This window comes from Phyllobates terribilis, unplaced genomic scaffold, assembly GCF_046119375.1.
Source record: "Phyllobates terribilis strain yellow unplaced genomic scaffold, ASM4611937v1 Scaffold_8__6_contigs__length_399053987, whole genome shotgun sequence".
In the NCBI taxonomy this organism is placed as follows: domain Eukaryota; kingdom Metazoa; phylum Chordata; class Amphibia; order Anura; family Dendrobatidae; genus Phyllobates; species Phyllobates terribilis.
The window spans coordinates 155528424-155548714 of NW_027362768.1; the positions used below are offsets into that span (position 1 = coordinate 155528424).

Consider the following 20291-nt stretch of genomic DNA (forward strand, 5'->3'; position numbering starts at 1 on the left):
GACCGCCCCCTTGTATAGTTGCTCAGAGGTTCCACCTCCCAGTCCCGTTACAACATTATTCCCATTATTGGGGAGTGGGTCTCCCATAATCTTTGCTTATGGCTTCCAAGCAAAAGCTGCCAAAAATTAGGATGGAGGAACTTCCAATGCCCCTTACAAGAGCCATGCAGTACAGCATATTACAAACATTATTCCCATTATTGGGGAGTGGGTCTCCCATAGTCTTTGCTTATGCCTTCCAAGCAAAATCTGCCAAAAATTAGGACGGAGGAACTTGCAATTCCCCTTACAAGAGCCATGCAGTACAGCATATTACAAACATTATTCCCATTATTGGGGAGTGGGTCTCCCATAGTCTTTGTTTATGCCTTCCAAGCAAAAGCTGCCAAAAATTAGGATGGAGTAACTTGCAATGCCCCTTACAAGAGCCATACAGTACAGCATATTACAAACATTATTCCCATTATTGGGGAGTGGGTCTCCCATAGTCTTTGCTTATGCCTTCCAAGCAAAATCTGCCAAAAATTAGGACGGAGGAACTTGCAATTCCCCTTACAAGAGCCATACAGTACAGCATATTACAAACATTATTCCCATTATTGGGGAGAGGGTCTCCCATAGTCTTTGCTTATGCCTTCCAAGCAAAAGCTGCCAAAAATTAGGAGGAAATGCAATGCCCGTTCGAAGAGTCATGGAGGTCACAGTAGCTTAACAAGACGGTTTTAATGCCCCTTGGAAAAGTGGTGGAGGTCACAGTAGCTTAACAAGACGGTTTTAATGCCCCTCGGAAGAGATGTGGAGATCGCAGTAGCTTAACAAGACGGTTTTAATGACTGTTGGAAAAGTTGTGGAGGTCGCAGCAGCTTAACAAGACGGTTTTAATGCCCCTTTTAAGAGCCATACAGTACAGCATCTCAAAAATATTATTCCCATTATTGGGGAGTGGGTCTTCCACAGTCGTGGCTTATGCCTTCCAAGCAAAAGCTGACAAAAATAAGGACGGAGGAACTTTCAATAATGGCAACACGGACCACTTTCACCCTGGTGGTATAGTGGTGGTTGAGGCTGAGGATAAGGAGAAGAACATAAAACAGCCGAAATGAGGAAGCGTATACCCATGTGTGGGTGTGAAGCGGTGCATGTGAATACACCTTCCGAAATAACATAGTGGATTTGACTTTATGTTACTCTGCTGTCATTTGGTGGTGATGAGAAGTCTGGCCCAATCCAGCCCTTGTTCATTTTGATAAGGGTCAGCTTGTCAGCATTGTCAGTTGACAGGCGAGTGCGCTTATCAGTTATAATTCCCCCAGGGACACTAAAAACACGCCCCGATAACACGCAAGCGGCAGAGCAGGCCAGGACCTCCAAGGCATACAGAGCGAGTTCATTCCAAGTGTCCAGCTTGGATACCCAATAATTAAAAGGCACAGAGGAATCACGGAGGACGCTGGTACGGTCGGCAAGGTACTCCCTCACCATCTTTTGAAACTTTCCACTCCTTGTGAGAGTACCCCGCGCCTCAGGGTCTGTCCGAAGGGAGGGTCTGAGAAAACGGTCCCAGAACATTGACAGTGTTCCCCTGCCTCTGCTGGATTGGAGTTGCGTCTCTCTCGCATGTACGCCTTGGTTGGGCAACGAACTGTGACCTCTGCCACTAGCGTGTTCAGATGGGAATTTTTTTAACAGTTCTGGTACTGCCTCATATTTGTAGACCTCTCCACCTCAGGAATAAGAGAGTGAAAGTTCTCCTTGTAGCGGGGGTCTAAAAGTGTCACCAACCAGTAATGACTGTCACCCAACATTTTGACAACGCGAGGGTCACAGTTAAGGCAGCGTAACATAAAGTCAGCCATGCGTGCCAGACTGGTAACGGGCAAGACTTCCGTGTCCTCACCAAGATGACGACTGACCATGCTCTCCTCCTCCTCCTCCTCCCCACCCTCCAGTCCTCAGGCCACCCATGCTGAACCGACGGTATGACAGTTGTACATGTACTACCGTCTACAGCGCATGATAAAAGCTCCTGTTCTTCATCCTCCTCCTCCTCTCCCTCATTGTCCCCCAATGCACGTTGGGATGAGATGAGGCTGGGCTGTGTGTAATCGACCGCTACGGCTTCTTGATCCATCTCATCATACTCTGGCTGCAATGCCTCCTCTTTAATTCTCTGCAGAGAGCGTTGCAAAAGACAGACAAGGGGAATGCTGACGCTAATGATGATGTCATCGCCACTCATCATCTGGGTGGACTCCTCAAAGTTTGTCAAGATGGTACAGATGTCAGACATCCAGGTCCACTCCTGAGGTCTTATGTGTGGAGTCTGACCTGAATATCGACGGCCTTGTTGCAGCTGGTACTCCACAACTGCTCTCTTCTGCTCTCAAATCCTTTGCAACATGAGGAGGGTAGAGTTCCAACATGTGGGGACATCACACACCAGTCGGTGTGACGGAAGCTGCAAATGCTGCTGCAACACAGCCAGGGTGGCGGAAGCTGTAGCCGACTTGCAAAAATGAGCTGACAGGCGGCGTACTTTGACGAGCAGATCTGGCAACTCGGGGTACGATTTAAGAAACCGCTGAACCACGAGGTTAAGCACATGAGCCAGGCATGTTACGTGTGTGATCTCGCCTCGCCTCAGAGCCGCCACCAGGTTACGGCCATTGTCACACATGACCATGCCTTGATGTAGGTTCAGTGGTCTCAGCCACAGATCTGCCTGCTCTTTCACAGCTGTCCACAACTCACAAGCAGTGTGAGGTTTCTCATCTAAGCTTATGAATTTCAGCACAGCCTGTTGCCGCTTGGCGGAGGCAGTACTGCAGTGCTTCCTTTTTGTAACTGATGTGGTGATATCTGAGATGGAGGCTGAACGTGAGGAGGAGGAGGATAATGCGCAGGAGCTGTACACTGTGGGGGCAACTCTGACTGACATAGGGCCCGCAATCCTCGGTGTGGGGAGGATGTGTTCCGTCCCAAGGTCCGACTGGGTCCCGGCTTCCACTATGTTTACCCAGTGTGCCGTCAGGGAGATGTACCGTCCCTGGCCACAAGCACTTGTCCATGTGTCCGTTGTCAGGTGGACTCTCCCAGTAACAGCGTTGTTGAAGGCACGGCAGATGTTTTGGGACACGTGCTTGTGTAGTGCGGGGATGGCACACCGGGAAAAATAGTGTCGGCTGGGGACCGAGTACCGAGGGATGGCCACCGCCATAAGGTTGCAGAAGGATTCCATCTCTACCAGACTAAACGGCAGCATTTCCAAAGCAAGCAGTCATGAAATGTGCGAATTCAGGACTGTGGCCTGTGGGGCGTTGGCTGCGAATTTCCGCTTTCGTTCAAAGGTCTGGGATATGGACAATTGAACACTGCGGTGGGACGTGGACGTGGACGTTGATGCTGTTTCTTGAGAAACTGCCATAACAAGTGAAGACTGAGAGGAGGGGGCATCTTTGCATGCAGTATGGACAGGAGATTGCCTTGCACACACAACAGGGGGTTCTATTGCATGCACAACAGCGGAAGAAGCAGTGGTGACACCCACTGACACTGGTCGTGGACCCTGGGGTTCGCCCCACAAAATCGGGTGCTTTGCTGCTATGTGCCTGATCATGCTGGTGGTGGTCAGGCTGGTAGTTTTGTCACCCCTGCTGATGCTGGCATGGCAGGTGGTACAAATGGCCTTTTTGGGGTTATCAGCAGAGTCTTTAAAAAAATTCCAGACTCTGGAAGACGTACAGGTTGTACTGGCAACGTCCCTCGTGTTGGTGTTACGGGGAACGGTTGCCCGCCTTCTGTCTGCGGCCACCACACTGCTTCTTCCTGCCTGTTGGGGTACTCTGCCTCGCTTCCCCTGTGTGCTGCTGGCCTCACTCTGCATGTCCTCCTGCCATGTTGGGTCAGTTACTAGATCATCCACCACCTCCTCCTCTTCCACTTGCGCACCACGATCCTCCTCCTCACTTCTTGGCAATTGTGTCTCGTCATCGTCCACCTCTTGTGACAAATTGCCAGCGTCGCCTTCCTGTGGCCGTGGCTGTTCAAATATTTGGGCATCGCTACATGGGATCTCCTCTTCCACCACTTCAAACGGAGCAGGCAAGGGTCACAAATCTGGAAATGGACCAGTGAACAGCTCTTCAGAGTGTCCAAGTGTGGGATCAGTTGCTGTCTGACGACACTCGGCATGGTGGGAGGAAGGAGCATCAGGGTGAGGAGGAGTATGCGGTCGAGACTCATGGCTACTAAGAGTCGACTGTGTGGAAGACAGGCCGGAGGTGGTGGTGCCCAGGTAACTGGAAGTATTATCTGCTGTCCAATTAATAACCTGTTCACACTGATCAGTTCGCAATACTGGTGTTTTTCTGTGCTTCCCTAGTAATTCGGTCAAGAAGTGGGAGCGAGAAGATGTGGCTGTTGGTTGTGGCACATTTTCACCTTGGCCACGGCCCCGTCCTCTGCACGCACCATCACCATAACGTCCAGTTCCACGTCCCTTGCCACGCGCCTTGCCCATTGTAAAGTAAGTAAAATAGCTTACACTCGCACTATCAATGGAAAAAGGGTAATAAAAAGTAGATTAGAACCGTGGAAGAGGAAAACCACAGTTCTATTTCCCTGGCCTACATCCGACTCTTTTAAACAATCTGAACAATCAGAGAGAAAATATTACTGTTTTTCTTTACGGAAATAATAATAGAGATTTCTTACCGTGGAACAGCAAAACCACAGTTATAATTTACTGGTGTATACCGGACTTTTTCAAATATATATATTTGCGGCTGAACAGTGAGCGACACACTCAAACTGTTTTTTTTTTTAGATACAAATGGCCCATGGAACTGCAAAACCACACTTCTATTTCTCTGGCCTATAGCAGACTATTTTCAACAGATATATTTGTGTCTGAAAAATCAGAGACACACTTTTTTTTTGGGGGGGGGGGGGGGCACCAAAAGGTTAATAAGACGGGTATTTGTACAGTGTGAAGGAGGAAAAAAAAAGAGGATTTAGATGGAAAAAAAAGGATTTTTCCTGGCCCACGAGACCTGGAGCTAAGTCCAGCAATTTCAGCAACAGGAGCACACAGGACTGTAATGCAGCGTTTGCTGGTATAACCACTGCGTCTCCTATACAGCCTGCCTGCCTGCCTGATATCTGGGATGGATATTAGTCCTGAGAAGGACGGTTTGTTTGATCTGGCAGCCTTTACTGACCCTACACTAACTATTTCGCAGGATATATCTCTCCCTAAATCAGCAGCGCTGTGTCGAAGATGGCGGCGCCCGGTTTTAAATACTCGAGGTGACGCTGTGCGGCCAGTCAATCACTGTAATGCCCACAACCAACATGGCTGCGGCATTACAGTGACTGGCTGGCAATCCCTGCATGTTCATTGGCTCTGTAAAGAGCGCCAAACATGCAGGGCGGAGACCCGAGCTCCCTCCTGAGTAACCCGGAAATACTCGGTGCTCGCCGAACATCCCGAGTAGCGTGATTCTCGGGCGAGTACCGAGCAGTGTCGAACTTGCTCGCTCAACACTAGTAACTACCAAGTTCTATGCTTAATTCTGATGTGTAACCACCAAGTTCTGTGCTCAACTCTGATGTGTAACCACCAAATACTGAGCTCAACTCTGATATGTAACCACCAAGTTCTGTCCTCAATTCTGATGTGTAACCACCAAGTTCTATGCTCAACTCTGATGTGTAACCACCAAGTTCTGTGCTCAACTCTGATGTGTAACCACCAAATTCTATGCTTAACTCTGATGTGTAACCACCAAGTTCTGTCCTCAAATATGATGTGTAACTACCAAGTTCTGTACTTAACTCTGATGTGTAACCACCAAGTTCTGTCCTCAACTCTGATGTGTAACCACCAAGTTCTGTCCTCAATTCTGATGTGTAACCACCAAGTTCTGTGCTTAACTCTGATTTGTAACCACCAAGTTCTGTGCTCATCTATGATGTGTAACCACCAAGTTCTGTCCTCAACTCTGATGTGTAACCACCAAGTTCTGTCCTCAACTCTGGTGTATAACCACCAAGTTTTATTCTCAACTCTGAAGTGTAACCACCAAGTACTGTGCTCAACTCTGATGTGCAACCACCAAATTCTGTGCTCAACTCTGATATGTAACCACCAAATTCTGAGCTCAACTCTGATGTGTAACCACCAAGTTCTGTGCTCAACTCTGATGTGTAACTACCAAGTTCTGTCCTCAATTCTGATGTGTAACCGTCAAGTTCTATGCTCAACTCTGATGTGTAACCACCAAGTTCTGTGCTGAATTCTGATATGTAACCACCAAGTTCTGTGCATAACTCTGATTTGCAACCACCAAGTTCTGTGCTCATCTATGATGTGTAACCACCAAGTTCTGTCCTCAACTCTGATGTGTAACCACAAAGTTCTGTCCTCAACTCTGATGTGTAACCACCAAGTTTTGTTCTCAACTCTGATGTGTAACCACCAAGCACTGTGCTCAACTCTGATGTGTAACCACCAAATTCTGTGCTCAACTCTGATGTGTAACCACCAAGTTCTGTGCTCAACTCTGATGTGTAACTACCAAGTTCTGTGCTTAACTCTGATGTGTAACCACCAAGTTCTGTCCTCAACTCTGATGTGTAACCACCAAGTTCTATCCTCAATTCTGATGTGTAACCACCAAGTTCTATACTCAACTCTCATGTGTAACCACCAAGTTCTGTGCTCAACTCTGATGTGTAACCACCAAATTCTGTGCTCAACTCTGATATGTAACCACCAAGTTCTGTGCTTAACTCTGATGTGTAACCACCAAGTTCTGTGTTCATTTCTGTTGTGTAATCACCAAGTTCTGTGCTCAACTCTGATGTGTAACTCCCAAGTTCTGTGCTTAACTCTGATGTGTAGCCACCAAGTTCTGTCCTCATTTCTGATGTGTAACCACCAAGTTCTGTCCTCAACCCTGATGTGTAACCACCAAGTTCTATTCTCAACTCTGATGTGTAACCAACAAGTTGTGTACTCAATTCTGATGTGTAACCACCAAATTTTTTGCTCAAATTTGATGTGTAACCCCCAAGATCTGTACTCAATTCTTATGTGTAACCACCAAGGTTTGTCCTCAACTCTGATGTGTAACCACCAAGTTCTATGTTCAATTCTGATGTGTAACCACCAAATTCTGTGCTCAACTCTGATGTGTAACCACCAAATTCTGTGCTCAACTTTAATGTGTAACCGCCAAGTTCTGTGCTCAACTCTGATGTGTAACTCTCAAGTTCTGTCCTCAACTCTGATGTGTAACCACCAAGTTCTGTCCTCAACTCTGATGTGTAACTACCAAGTTCTGTCCTCAATCCTGATGTGTAACCACCAAGTTCTATGCTCAACTCTGATGTGTAACCACCAAGTTCTGTGCTCAATTCCGATATGTAACCACCAATTTCTGTGCTCAACTCTGATGTGTAACCACCAAGTTCTGTGCTCAATTCTGATGTGTAACCACCAAATTTTGTACTCAACTTTGATGTGTAACCCCCAAGTTCTGTCCTCAATTTTGATGCGTTATCACCAAGTTCTATGCTCAACTCTGATGTGTAACCACCAAGTTCTGTCCTCAAGTCTGAAGTGTAACCACCAAATTCTCTGCTCAACTCTGATGTGTAACCACCAAGTTCTGTGCTCAACTCTGATGTGTAACTACCAAGTTCTATGCTTAACTCTGATTTGTAACCACCAAGTTCTGTCCTCAACTCTGATGTGTAACTACCAAGTTCTGTCCTCAATTCTGATGTGTAACCACCAAGTTCTATGCTCAACTCTGATGTGTAACCACTAAGTTCTGTGCTCAATTCTGATATGTAACCACCAAATTCTGTGCTCAACTCTGATATGTAACCACCAAGTTCTGTACTCATCTCTGATGTGTAGCCACCAAGTTCTGTCCTCAACTCTGATGTGTAACCACCAAGTTCTGTGCCCCGAACAATGATGTGTAACCACCAAGTTCTGTGCCCCAATAATGATATGTTACTGACAAGTTATATTGTTAACTTTGACATCCAACCGTCAAGTTCTGTGCCCCAACTTTGAGGTATAACTGCCAATCTCTGTTTCTCAACTAATGAGTTACAACCAAGATCTGCACCTTAATGGTGATGTGTGACTACCAAGTTCAGTCCTCAGTAGGGTTGAGCGAGTATGTTCTGTCCGAGTATGCTCGGGCCGAGCTCCGAGTATTTATAGCTGCTCGGTGATAAGGTTAAATCGCTCCCGTGTGCATGATTTGCAACTGTTTGACAGCTTTATTAACCACTTCGCACCAGAGCCTATTTTTGCTTTCGTGACCGGGCCAATTTTTTCAATTCTGGCCACTGTCATTTTATGAGTTAATTACTCTGGAACGCTTGAAAGGATTCCCCTGATTCTGAGACTGTTTTTTCATGACATATTGTACTTCATGATAGTGGTAAAATTTCTTCGATATCACTTGTGTTTATTTGTGAAAAAATCGGAAATTTGGCAAAAATTTTGAAAATTTTTCAATTTTCAAACTTTGAATTTTCATGCCCTTAAATCAGAGAGATATGTCACACAAAATAATTAATAAATAACATTTCCCACATGTCTACTTCACATCAGCGCAATTTTGGAACCAAAATTTTTTTTTGTTAGGAAGCTATAAGGGTTAAAATTTGACCAGCGATTTCTCATTTTTACAACAAAATTTACAAAAACATTTTTTTAGGGACCACATCTTATTTGAAGTGACTTTGAGGGGCCTTTATGACAGAAAATACCCAAAATTGATACCATTCTAAAAACTGCTCCCCTCAAGGTGCTCAAAACCACATTCAAGAAGTTTATTAACCCTTCAGGTGCTTCACAGGAATTTTTGGAATGTGGAAGAAAACAATGAACATTTAACTTTTTTTCACAAAACTGCTACTTTAACCTCATTTTTAATTTTCACAAGGGCAGCCAGAAAAAATGGACCCCAAAATGTGTTGTGCAATTTCTCCTGAGCACGCTGATACCCCATATGTGGTGCAAAACCACTGTTTGGGCGCACGGAATGGCTCAGAAGGTAAGGAGCGCCATTTGACTTTTGGAATGGAAATTTGACTGGAATCGATAGCGGACGCCATGTTGCATTTGGAGAGCCCCTGAGGTGCCTAAACAGCGGAAACCCCCAACAAGTGACCCCATTTTGGAAACTAGACCCCTCAAGGAACTTATCTAGATGTGTGTTGAGCACTTTGAACCCCCAGGGGCTTCACAGAATTTTATAATGTTGAAGTGTGAAAATAAAAAAACACATTTTTAACACAAAACTGCTACTTTAGCCTCAAATTTTTAATTTTCACAAGGGCAGCCAGAAAAAATGGACCCCAAAATGTGTTGTGCAATTTCTCCTGAGCACGCTGATACCCCATATGTGGTGCAAAACCACTGTTTGGGCGCACGGCATGGCTCGGAAGGTAAGGAGCGCCATTTGTTTTTTGGAATGGAAATTTGGCTGGAATCGATAGCAGAAGCCATGTTGCATTTGGAGAGCCCCTGGGGTGCCTAAACAGAGGAAACCCCCAACAAGTGACCCCATTTTGGAAACTAGACCCCTCAAGGAACTTATCTAGATGTGTGGTGAGCACCTTGAACCCCCAGGGGCTTCACAGAATTTTATAATGTTGAAGTGTGAAAATAAAAAAACACATTTTTAACACACAACTGCTACTTTAGCCTCAAATTTTTAATTTTCACAAGGGCAGCCAGAAAAAATGGACCCCAAAATGTGTTGTGCAATTTCTCCTGAGCACGCTGATACCCCATATGTGGTGCAAAGCCACTGTTTGGGCGCACGGCATGGCTCGGAAGGTAAGGAGCGCCATTTGACTTTTGGAATGGAAATTTGACTGGAATCGATAGCGGATGCCATGTTGCATTTGGAGAGCCCCTGAGGTGTCTAAACAGAGGAAACCCCCAACAAGTGACTGAATTTTACAATCTACTCCTCTGTATAAATTAATCTAGCGGTGGGAAAATAAGTAGATAGGTAAATGGTCACTAAACCCATAGATGAATTCCCAGAGAGGTGTCATTTCCAAAATGGGGTCACTTCAGGGGGGATTCTGCTGTTCTGGCACTTTTCAGAGGCGCTAAGTACCAGAACTAAAGAATCCCCCCTGAAGTGACCCCATTTTGGAAATGACACCCCTCTGGGAATTCATCTATGGGTTTAGTGACCATTTTAACTCAATGTATGATTTCCAGAAACAAGCACGCAATGGAAGGTTTAGATTCTGGAGAACCCCCCCTGGAAATTAAGTGAGCTCTACTCGAATGTGTCATTCGCTAAATGAACCAAATGTTTGAATGACTAATTGGGATACATTTTTACAGTTTAAAAACGTGGTTCTGTGTGGAAGATTTTAAAGCAGTCAGTGACCCATAAGGCTGGCAATGATGGGCAGTGTGGGTAATAGTAGCGGGTATCACGCCTCATTCCTCTCTTAGTACATACACAACATCTTTTCTGGGGGTTCCTTCTTGTTTCCGTTGCTGGAATAAGTGCAATAAAATGTCGCTCAGTGAGTCTTTTCACATCCTCAGATTCTAATGGATGAGCGGGGCTAAGGCTATGTGCCCACGATGCAGAAATGAAGCAGAAAATTTCTGCAGCATTTCTGCATCTCCCTGGCAGAAAAAACGCATGCAGATTGTGCATGCGTTTTTCCTGCAGAATACATGCGGATCCACATGCGGATTCACATGCGTTTCCGCATGCAGATTGACAAGCGCTTTCCAGGCGATAGCATCACTTGGAAAGTGCTTGACAACTAGGTCACACTGTATAAATCCATGCAAACGGCATAGATTTATACAGTGTGAAACGTAAAAATTAAAACAAATAAAGCTATACTCACCCCCGAGGCCCCGGCTTGTGCTGTAGCGCTCGTTCCTGTCTGGTTCCCGGCTGCCGGCATATCGCGAGACAGAGCGGTGAAGGGCCTGCGGTCACATGACTGTGACGTCAGAGCAGGTCCTTCAGCGATGCCGGCATTCAGAGAGAAGCCTTCGGAAAGGTGAGTATAAACTTTATTTGTTATTTTATTCTTTTTTTACAGGTACAATGGTACCCAGGTCTGGAGGAGAGTCTCCTCTCCTCCAGAACTGGGTACCATCCGCACATAGAGACGCATAGAAGCCGCTTGCACAAATGTACAGTCGCGGTTTCTATGCGTCTCAATGCAAGTCAATGGCGGGAGTTCCGCTGCTCTTCCGCAAAATTAAATGACATGCTGCGGATTTTTGTACGCAGCATAAACGCTGCGGAAAATTCCACAGCATGTGCATAGAACATGCGGAATCCCTTTGGGGACCATGGGGTGCGGATTACCTAGCGTTTCACAAGCGTTTCCGCTGCGGAAATTCCGCAGCATAAACGCTTGAAAAACGCTACGTGGGCACCCAGCCTAACACTTTGAAAAACAAGATTTTCAATTACTTTTTCTTGATAATCAAGAAAAGGATCTGAATTTCCTGCTTTTTTGTACAACACAAAATAATTGTATGTGGCCACCTGAAACAAATAAATAACCAACTTTTTATACCAGGTATAGGACTTTCTTGATACCTGGTATGGCTGTAGAACCTGGTCTGCAAGGTCCACATCCCCCATGTGTTTGTTGTAGTCAATGACTGACAGGTTTTTGCTTCGGAGTGGTGGATCCTAGTTCTACAGTGGCCCTTGTGGCATCTGTGTGGATCGAGCTGAGGACAAAAATGTCACTCTTATCCCTATATTTCAGGGCAAGCAGCTCTCCGTTGCGTACAGCCCCTGACTGCCCCTTTTGAAACTTTTGGTTGACCAATGGTTGTGGAAACCCCTGACGGTTTTTACGGATGGTCCCACAAGCCCCGATGTTGTGTTCAACCAGACTTTTAAATAGGGGTATGCTGGTGTAATAATTGTCCACATATAGATTGTAGCCTTTTTGAAAAAATGGACTTATCAGCTCCCAAACAATTTTTCCAGATGTCCCCAGATAAGTAGGGCATCCTGGTGGGTTTAGTTGGCTATCTTTCCCCTCATATATGTGAAAAGCGGATGTGTATCCGGTTGAACTTTCGCACATTTTATAGAGCTTTATTCCATACCTTGCCCTTTTAGATGGGATAAATTGCTTGAGGTGCAGTCTTCCTTTGAATTTTACAAGGGACTCATCTATAGAAATATTTTGTGTTGGGGTGTAGAGCCTTAAGAATTTTTCTGACAAATTTTCAATGATGGGTCTAATTTTATATAACCTGTCATGTTCTGGGGCATTTCTGGGCAGGCATTGACTATTGTCGTTAAAATGCCAAAACCGCATGAGCATTTCATAACAGGTCCTGGTAAGAACGACTGAAAACATAGGGGTGGCTTGAACAGGGTGGTTGGACCAGTAGGATCGAATGCTCGGTTTTTTAACAAGCCCCATGGCAAATGTAAGTCCTAAAAAATTTTTTATTTCTGGGACAATAGTTGGTGTCCATAAATTTGCCTTAGCATAGTAACATCGGGGATTCTGGCTTATGAATTGGGATACGTATAAATTTATTTGCACTACAATATGCTCTATCAAGCTGTCTGTAAAAAACAAATTAAAAAAATGAATTGGTCCAAAATCTTCCACCTCCACATTTATACCAGGAGTGGCGTTGAAATCAGGGCTGAATGGAGCAGCCAAATCCGAAGCCTCCCATCTGGGAAATGCTAGATCATGTGGCAAAGCCCCTTGTACACTGGCGTGCGCCAATTCACTAGTAGCAGGGACAGCGCTTGTACTGGGCAGTGTTCCCTGATTTGGAGACGTTTCTCCAGTAGCGCTATTTGCCCCTATTGCTGTACTGGTCCTTGGGCTTGAGGATGGACCAGAATCACTGCTCATTTCTGAGCTCTCAGTGTCGCCGCTACTAAAGCCCTCAAAATCCACATCTCCATCTGAGATTGCACTGTCATCAGTGTCAGAACACAGCAGAGCATACACCTCCTCTGCGGTATAAGTCTGACGGGCCATTTTATTTTTATATTTTTTGACTGGACTGAACGGACCGGACTGAATGGACCGGACTGAATGGACCGGACCGGACTGGACTGACCGGACTGGACTGACAGGACTGACAGGACTGACTGATCTGACAGGACTGACTGACTGACAGGACTGACTGATCTGACAGGACTGACTGACTGACAGGAATGACTGATCTGACAGGACTGACTGACTGACAGGACTGACTGATCTGACAGGACTGACTGACTGACAGGACTGACTGATCTGACAGGACTGACTGACTGACAGGACTGACTGATCTGACAGGACTGACTGACTGACAGGACTGACTAACCCTAACCTAACTCTTACTTTCTTTTTTGATTTTTTTTGTTTCACTTTTACAGTGGCAAGACTGATAGCTCTTGTCACACTGTTTCTCCTCTGCTCTCTCACTGAGATCCGAGGAGAAACAATGTATTTATCAGCCAGATCGCCCGGGAAAGTTTGTTGCTAAAACAAACATTCCTAGTGATCTCTCTGATTAGCTGGTGTGACGCTGACATCATCGAGACCTGAGCCAATCAGGTCTCGATGATGTCAGAGGTCACAGCACTGGGATCCCCGTCGCTGCTAAGGTATGTGGGGGTCCCGATCGCCGACCACCGGCTGTCACTATCTTTTAAATGCCGCGATCGCTATGGATCGCGGCATCTAGAAGATAGGAACAGGTTAACATCATGGGGACCTGATCCAATCAGGTCCCCATGATGCCACATGTCAGAGCTAACGCTCTGAACCGGTACCGCAGCGCTTGCAGGATCCTGGGGGTCCTGAGCGCTGCGGGACCACCCACCATTTTTAAACGTCGGCGCTGCACAGAGCCCAGGCAGCGCCGATGTTTATGTACAGTGGGCGGTCGGGAACCGGTTAAATGGGAGGAATATGTAAGAAATAGACATTCCTCACGTGTAATAAAGCTGTCAAACAGTTGCAAATCATGCACACGGGAGCGATTTAACCTTATCACCGAGGCCCGAGCGTACTCGGCAAAAGGGTCGAAAGGGTTAATAGAACATACTCGCTCAACATTAGTCCTCAGTTCTCACATGTAACTGCTAAACTTTGTGCCTTATATTGAGTAAGCATCTCTCTGTCCTAGTTGAACCTTACGTGATACACAGAATCATACTCAAATGCAATGCTAAGTTGGAGCAGGGTTTAGATCTTCAAGATGTCTTACCTTGCTCCAGCTGAGAATGGGACATACATATATGAATGTTTCTTTAATGAATTCTCTGATGAAAACCTCAGTGGATCAAAGAACTAAAATCGTAACAGAAACAACACATAAATCTTATTGTAAAAAAAAATAATTCATAATATAAAAAATAATAATTAGAAATACATGCCTGTCTGTCTATCTATCTATCTATCCAACGTCTAACTCACATACCATTCAGATACAAATAAATTAGATTCTTTTGAGATAAATACCTGTGTAGCCTCCACTTACCTCAGGATTATCCCACATAATGGGAGATCTGTTCATGCAAAACATACTCAGAAATACCTGGGTACCTGTCACATCAAAAAGATAAAGGAAAAATCTATAATAAATTGTTATAAGATATTACAATTAATTATGCTAAAAAATATGTAGATTCTAAACAAAAGGTTACAAAATATACATAATATGGTTGTTTGCTGGGATGTTGGACCCATGACAATTAGCTTATCGCTACGCTAGCTATTGAAAGGGTTGTCTGTAGTGGGACAATCCTTTCAAAGTACATGGCAGGATTCGGTTTAATTTTGGAATTATATTTCTTTAATATGTTTATAGAATTGCTATGTAAAAAAAATGTTATGATCGACCTTTGGGCAGGCTCCGGCCATCAAAGAATGTGATTGGTTCTTTCAGCTCCCGAGATACTCCGGGGACAGGAGGATACAGACGCATACTCTCCTTTATACACATAGTGGTGTATGGTAGCTTACTCAAGTCTTCCCTGGCAAAATAAAAAAGAAATGATAACATTAGGAATATTATAATGCCTACTCTGTAAAAAAAAATGGTGCCGCCTATGAGGAGCTTCTCGCTGACTTTAGTTGGAAAACCTATGGCAGAAAAATGCAAACAATTGTAACAACTTCTTAAACTCAGAACTCCCACCAGGTTTCATATACTTACAGTTAACATTTTGTAAAGTATAATTTTGTACAGTACTCTCATCATGGGTTTCATAACCTCTCACCTTTTCTTGTCTACATCCTCAGCACTATGACCGCAGCAGACAATGAATAGCTGCCATGATCACAATATGTATGACACATTAACATACAAGGAATGTAACCAAGAGAGGGTGGGGAACCACATCACCTGTTACACAGAACTAATGCTAAATGGTCAGTATTTTTCTACTTATAGTGTTGATTTGTTTCCCTGTTTAGGGATATCTATGGGGAAACCTCTTTAAAGGAATTATATACTTGGACTTTAAAAAAATATTATAATGGGTTGATAATCAAAAGAAACAATACTCACCTAGCTAAGTCCCTGACAGTTCTTTTCCAGTGTTTCTCCGGGTTCCCCACCAGTGGTTGTTTTTATAAGTACTGTACAAAAATATCCATCTATAAAGAAGGGAATAACCCTTTATATGAAACAGTAAACTGGAGAATTACCACTGAGTGTTGCCAGGTGTTCCATCATTTGCTATGCCATGCTGTTTATTAGGGCTTTAAGATGGGTTCTTACAAATATCACAGAATGTGGCTATGTGGTTGCCTGTGTGATGTGAGGGATGGATGATTTATGCATTAACACATTGAGACTAACATGCCCAAACTGTGTGACACTGAGTAGCAGGAGTGATGTCTCATGCAAAGCATAAAGAGTTAACACACTGAGCTGCTGTGTGATCTACTGAAGCATGAGGATTGTGGAGTTACTATGAGGATGTCTGCCAATGCCCTCTTGCCCCCTTGGTGTCTGAGAGAGCTAGATTCTCTTTTGCATTTTTGAAAAGGCAGGGAAAGTTTATTAGGCAAGCTGTAGGTTGAAGTAGTGGAGATGTCTGCAAGATACACAGGTAGAAAGTGGAGATGCATAACAATTGCCTTTTGGATAGCCACATAAGGGTTTAGCTCCATCCTGCATTGTAGTTAATATGGTCTGGCCCAGGAGGAAGAGATTGGTCTTCACCATTACAGAGAGAGAACAAGGATTGCCACCATAGAGCCTTTATGCCAAATGCCTCAAATTTCCCAGAACTGTCTTGAGACACTTGAAGAGCATTGGGCCAGAGTGAACGTTCATGGTTGCTGTCATCCAACTCTGAAGTCCTGTATGATCAGACATAAAGTAGCTAAAGCCAGTCGTGATAAGGTGAGTAACCTTTATTTTCTAGCTATCAGGAGTCACTGTTGGCACAATAATGGGAATTTTTTATTGTGCAGAGGTTAGTTTACTTCTTTTGGGGGAGATACGGTAGATTAATTTGAAAATAATACGCTCTTTACCAAACAGTAATAACCCTATTGTTGATCCATATCTTAAAACTTACCATCTTTACTACTTTTTATTACTTTGTAGAGTGCACAAAGTTGGGGATTTTACTGTCTAATGGACACAAATGGCTCATTATTACTTGGTTGGGGCAGAAAGACGACATTGTAACTATCAAAGATGCTTTATTGTAGGGTGTATAATGTTGGATATTATTACTATGTGGGGTTCTAAGCCCTGCTAATTGTACAGAAATGTAGGGACTACAATCTCTAAAATCATTTATAATTTCCTATATGGACAAGTGTGGTCTTCTTGATGTTGCCTTGGAACACTTATAGTGGTACAGTGGTTCAGTGCTTTTTTGCATCGCTGTAATGGCTAAGGTCTGTTGGTTATAGGAAAAAAAAGCAATATATATTTTATGTATTAAGTTCTTACCACTCAACTGTGGTCCGATCTTCCAGGACCTCTCTGATCTCCTCCCGGCATTTCTCCTGGTGCTCGGGGTATTTAGCCATACAGTATAATGTCCAGGAGATGCCACTGGCTGTTGTGTCATGTCCTCCAAACATGAACGTGTCCACCTCTGCCCGTAGATCTTCATCAGATAGACCCTGACCATTTTCATCCTAAAAAAGACAGGCACATCTCTGCTACTGGAAATATTTGGATAATATGGAGTGGTCTTGCATTTTATTTTTTTTCTGAAAGAGCTCAACTCTTGTTCATGGGTTTTGTCTGGTATTAGCCTAGACATATTCACTTCAAAAGTGCAGAACTGCACCATGATCAACCTGTATGTATAGAGTGGTCTAGATGTCCATCAGACAATGTTAGGGGTTATCTCCGTAACTTAAAACTTTGATTGCCAATGCAATATCTACATCGGGCCTTTGAGCACCCTCAGGTACCAGAGCCTGGATGTAGTATCTTCCATTGCATCCCATATAACCTCTCCCCTGGATACATTTTAAATTATGCATGAATCATTGCAGTACCTTGGCACATAAAAGAATGTCCAAAAAATCCAAATGTCTCTTCTGCTTGATCTTCTCTACCTCGGTCTCCCGTTTTAGTGATTCCTTCCTCAGTTTGATTACTTTCTCTAAACGAAATGAGAGAAAAACAAATTAGTGCTGTCATCACAGACATCAAACTAATAGCACATTCCATGTCTATAGCATATTTGCCAAATCTTGTGAAATCTTGGAGGCTCCTCAAAGTAGGGGAGACATCCAGGACCAGGAGAGTCGGCAAGTCTCCCGGTCCTTGCCATATCTGTCTGAATCCTCGAAGAAACCAACTATTTCAGGGGGATGGGGTGGTATCTTCATTCAGGGAGGCAAGAAATGGAGAGTGGAGGGGTGTGGACTGGGTATGGAGGAATATGGCTTTCTACAGCCAAAATTTGCACCAAAAATTGGCAAAAATGCTCTATGGTTAGCTCATCTATCATTGTGTATATGTAAAAGATCTTAATGATCTCATTCATTGGATTACGACTTATATAAAAAAAATCTTTAGAAGAGATTATAGAATGTAAAACATTTTAAAAAGGCTTTATAAATTATTTTTTTTAAACTTGTGAATAATTTGGGATCTCTTCTGACCTGTGTGTTCATGTGCTGTTTTCAGAGCTCTCCGGAAACGAAATCCATGGGGGCTCATGTGGAAAATAAAGTCATTATGATATGGAAAGAATCGGAATCTGTATTCCACCAGGTAGGAAATCTCAAAAACAGCATTGATGTAGTCATTTTCACTGCAAAAGAAAGAAAAGAAAGCAGTCAACCTAGTAGGCTTCCGCAATGGAGTGCAGGTTTTCTGAAGAAGAGAGTCCAGCACAGGTTTTTGCCACCAAGTTGCATATGAAATAAATCCAACCAAGGGAGGATCCCATCTCACTAAGGACCTGTAGCAGCTACTTGACTTGTCTCCTCTGTATGCACATCTTTGGTAGACATAAATTGTTGGAAACAACCAACCTGTTATTCTGGCAGTTGCTCTTGTAACTGAAGGCGCATTTCATGATGGTGTCCAAGGTCATGAGACTGACGTGATGGAAAAGCTCCACTGGTTTATTATTTGGAGCCAATTTCTCCCATTTGTCCTAAACAAGATTCATTGCAATCAGAAAATAGGGGCCACTGTTTTTCACAGGAAGAATTTTTGACTGTCTAATTAGGTTTCCGAACCCTTACCAACATGACATTAACACTGTCGGACGTCAGTTTGACATATGGCTTCAGGACATCATAATGGAATCCCGGTGTCAACAGTTTACGGTGTTGGAACCATTTCTGCCCTGTCAGCACCAGCAAACCTTTCCCTGGATGATATGAAGGCAAAAGACAATCAAAATAGGGGTCCTATATTTCGACTAGAACAAGCCTTACTGTTACTGGAGGAAAGACCATGCAGAATAATTGCTAAGACCGAAGTATACTCAAAGTATATAGCTTAAAGAAGAACTGTCACTTGCCATGAATATGTAATTGTTTTAACTATCGTTAATGCCGCTTTTCTCCTGAATTTGGCGTTTTTTCTTTTTCTTCTGTGCTTCCTCAGATATTTACACCTCTTTACTTTATGTAAATATAGTATTTTATCCAATTGGGCCGTTCCTGTGGGCGTCTTCTTGAGGACCTCACCCAGTTGGCAAAGAAAGACTTACCATTGGTGATGAGCGAGCATGTTCTGTTAACCCTTTTGGCGAGCATGCTCGTGTGTTCGCCAAGTATTCCCAGTGTGCTCCGGTGTTATGTTTGAGTCACTCGTGTGCATTTGCGACTGTTTGACAGTTTTAATACACGTGAGGAATGTCTAAGAAACAGGCATTCCTCACATGTATTAAAGCTGTCAAACAGTCTCAAATCATGCACATGGAGTAAATAAAACATAACACCCGAGCACGCTGAAGATACTCGGAAAACACTCGAGCAGGCTCGTTACTGGAGATTTACGAGCATGCTCGGTGTTTTCCGAGTATCTTCAGCGTGCTCTGGTGTTATGTTTGAGTTTGAGCTCATCACTACCTACCATCTTGTGGGAGTTTTGGAAACACAGTCACAGTGGTCTGGATGTGCAATATGAAAGTTTGCTTAGTTATTATACAGTTTGCAAATTTGTGTTACGTACCTATCCATGAGGTTAAGAAGTAATAGGTAAAGTTGTCCTTTGGATCTATAAAGAAATGGTGTATGTATTTAGGATATGCAATAATTAAACATAACAAGGGTTATAATTCTGATTAGCATAAAATGGGGCACTATGAATTACACAGAGCACGCAAAAAAAGTTGCAAAAAAAGTTGAAAGTCTAACTGCACTTTCAGGTGACTTTTTAGAATAAGCTCTCATGTGAGTGTACATTAAGAATTTCACTATTTCTGCTTGTGTCTCTCTCCAGCTTCTCCCCCTTCCCTATAGCCTCTTTTAGGAGGAAGGTGTAATTTCATACTTTACTGAAGACAGATCGGTAGACAGATTTGAGTAGTTTTTGAGGGACTGATCAGCGCAAGTAGAGAAGTGACTGATAAATTGGTATATTTCTACAATAAGAAATATAACAAAGTTTATTTTCACTTGTACTGTTAACATATGAAAAAAACATCTATTGAAAGATGCTTTCTTAAAAAAAATATATATACCATGTCTGATTTTGCAATTCAGTCTTTATCAGGTCTGACCTGAAATACCAGATGCTGACTCTGAATGAGAATAAAAAAAAACAAAAACGTAAACAATGG

At 43.7% G+C, this 20291-nt stretch overlaps 1 protein-coding gene across 2 annotated transcripts in view; it reads right to left on the bottom strand.

Moving 5' to 3' along the window:
- LOC141156948 (cytochrome P450 4B1-like) overlaps positions 1 to 20291 on the bottom strand; it is a 74867-nt gene that overhangs the window by 36303 nt on the left and 18273 nt on the right. Inside the window, exons 3-11 of one of the 2 annotated variants that reach the window (XM_073643536.1) lie at positions 19682 to 19726; positions 18745 to 18872; positions 18529 to 18653; positions 18154 to 18305; positions 17542 to 17648; positions 16982 to 17172; positions 14908 to 15041; positions 14546 to 14610; positions 14273 to 14355 (exon numbers count right to left, since the gene is read on the bottom strand). In XM_073643536.1, the coding sequence (XP_073499637.1) occupies positions 14273 to 14355; positions 14546 to 14610; positions 14908 to 15041; positions 16982 to 17172; positions 17542 to 17648; positions 18154 to 18305; positions 18529 to 18653; positions 18745 to 18872; positions 19682 to 19726 (1030 nt within the window). The remainder of the gene's footprint in view (positions 1 to 14272; positions 14356 to 14545; positions 14611 to 14907; positions 15042 to 16981; positions 17173 to 17541; positions 17649 to 18153; positions 18306 to 18528; positions 18654 to 18744; positions 18873 to 19681; positions 19727 to 20291) is intronic. The other variant, XM_073643537.1, reaches the window with a different exon arrangement.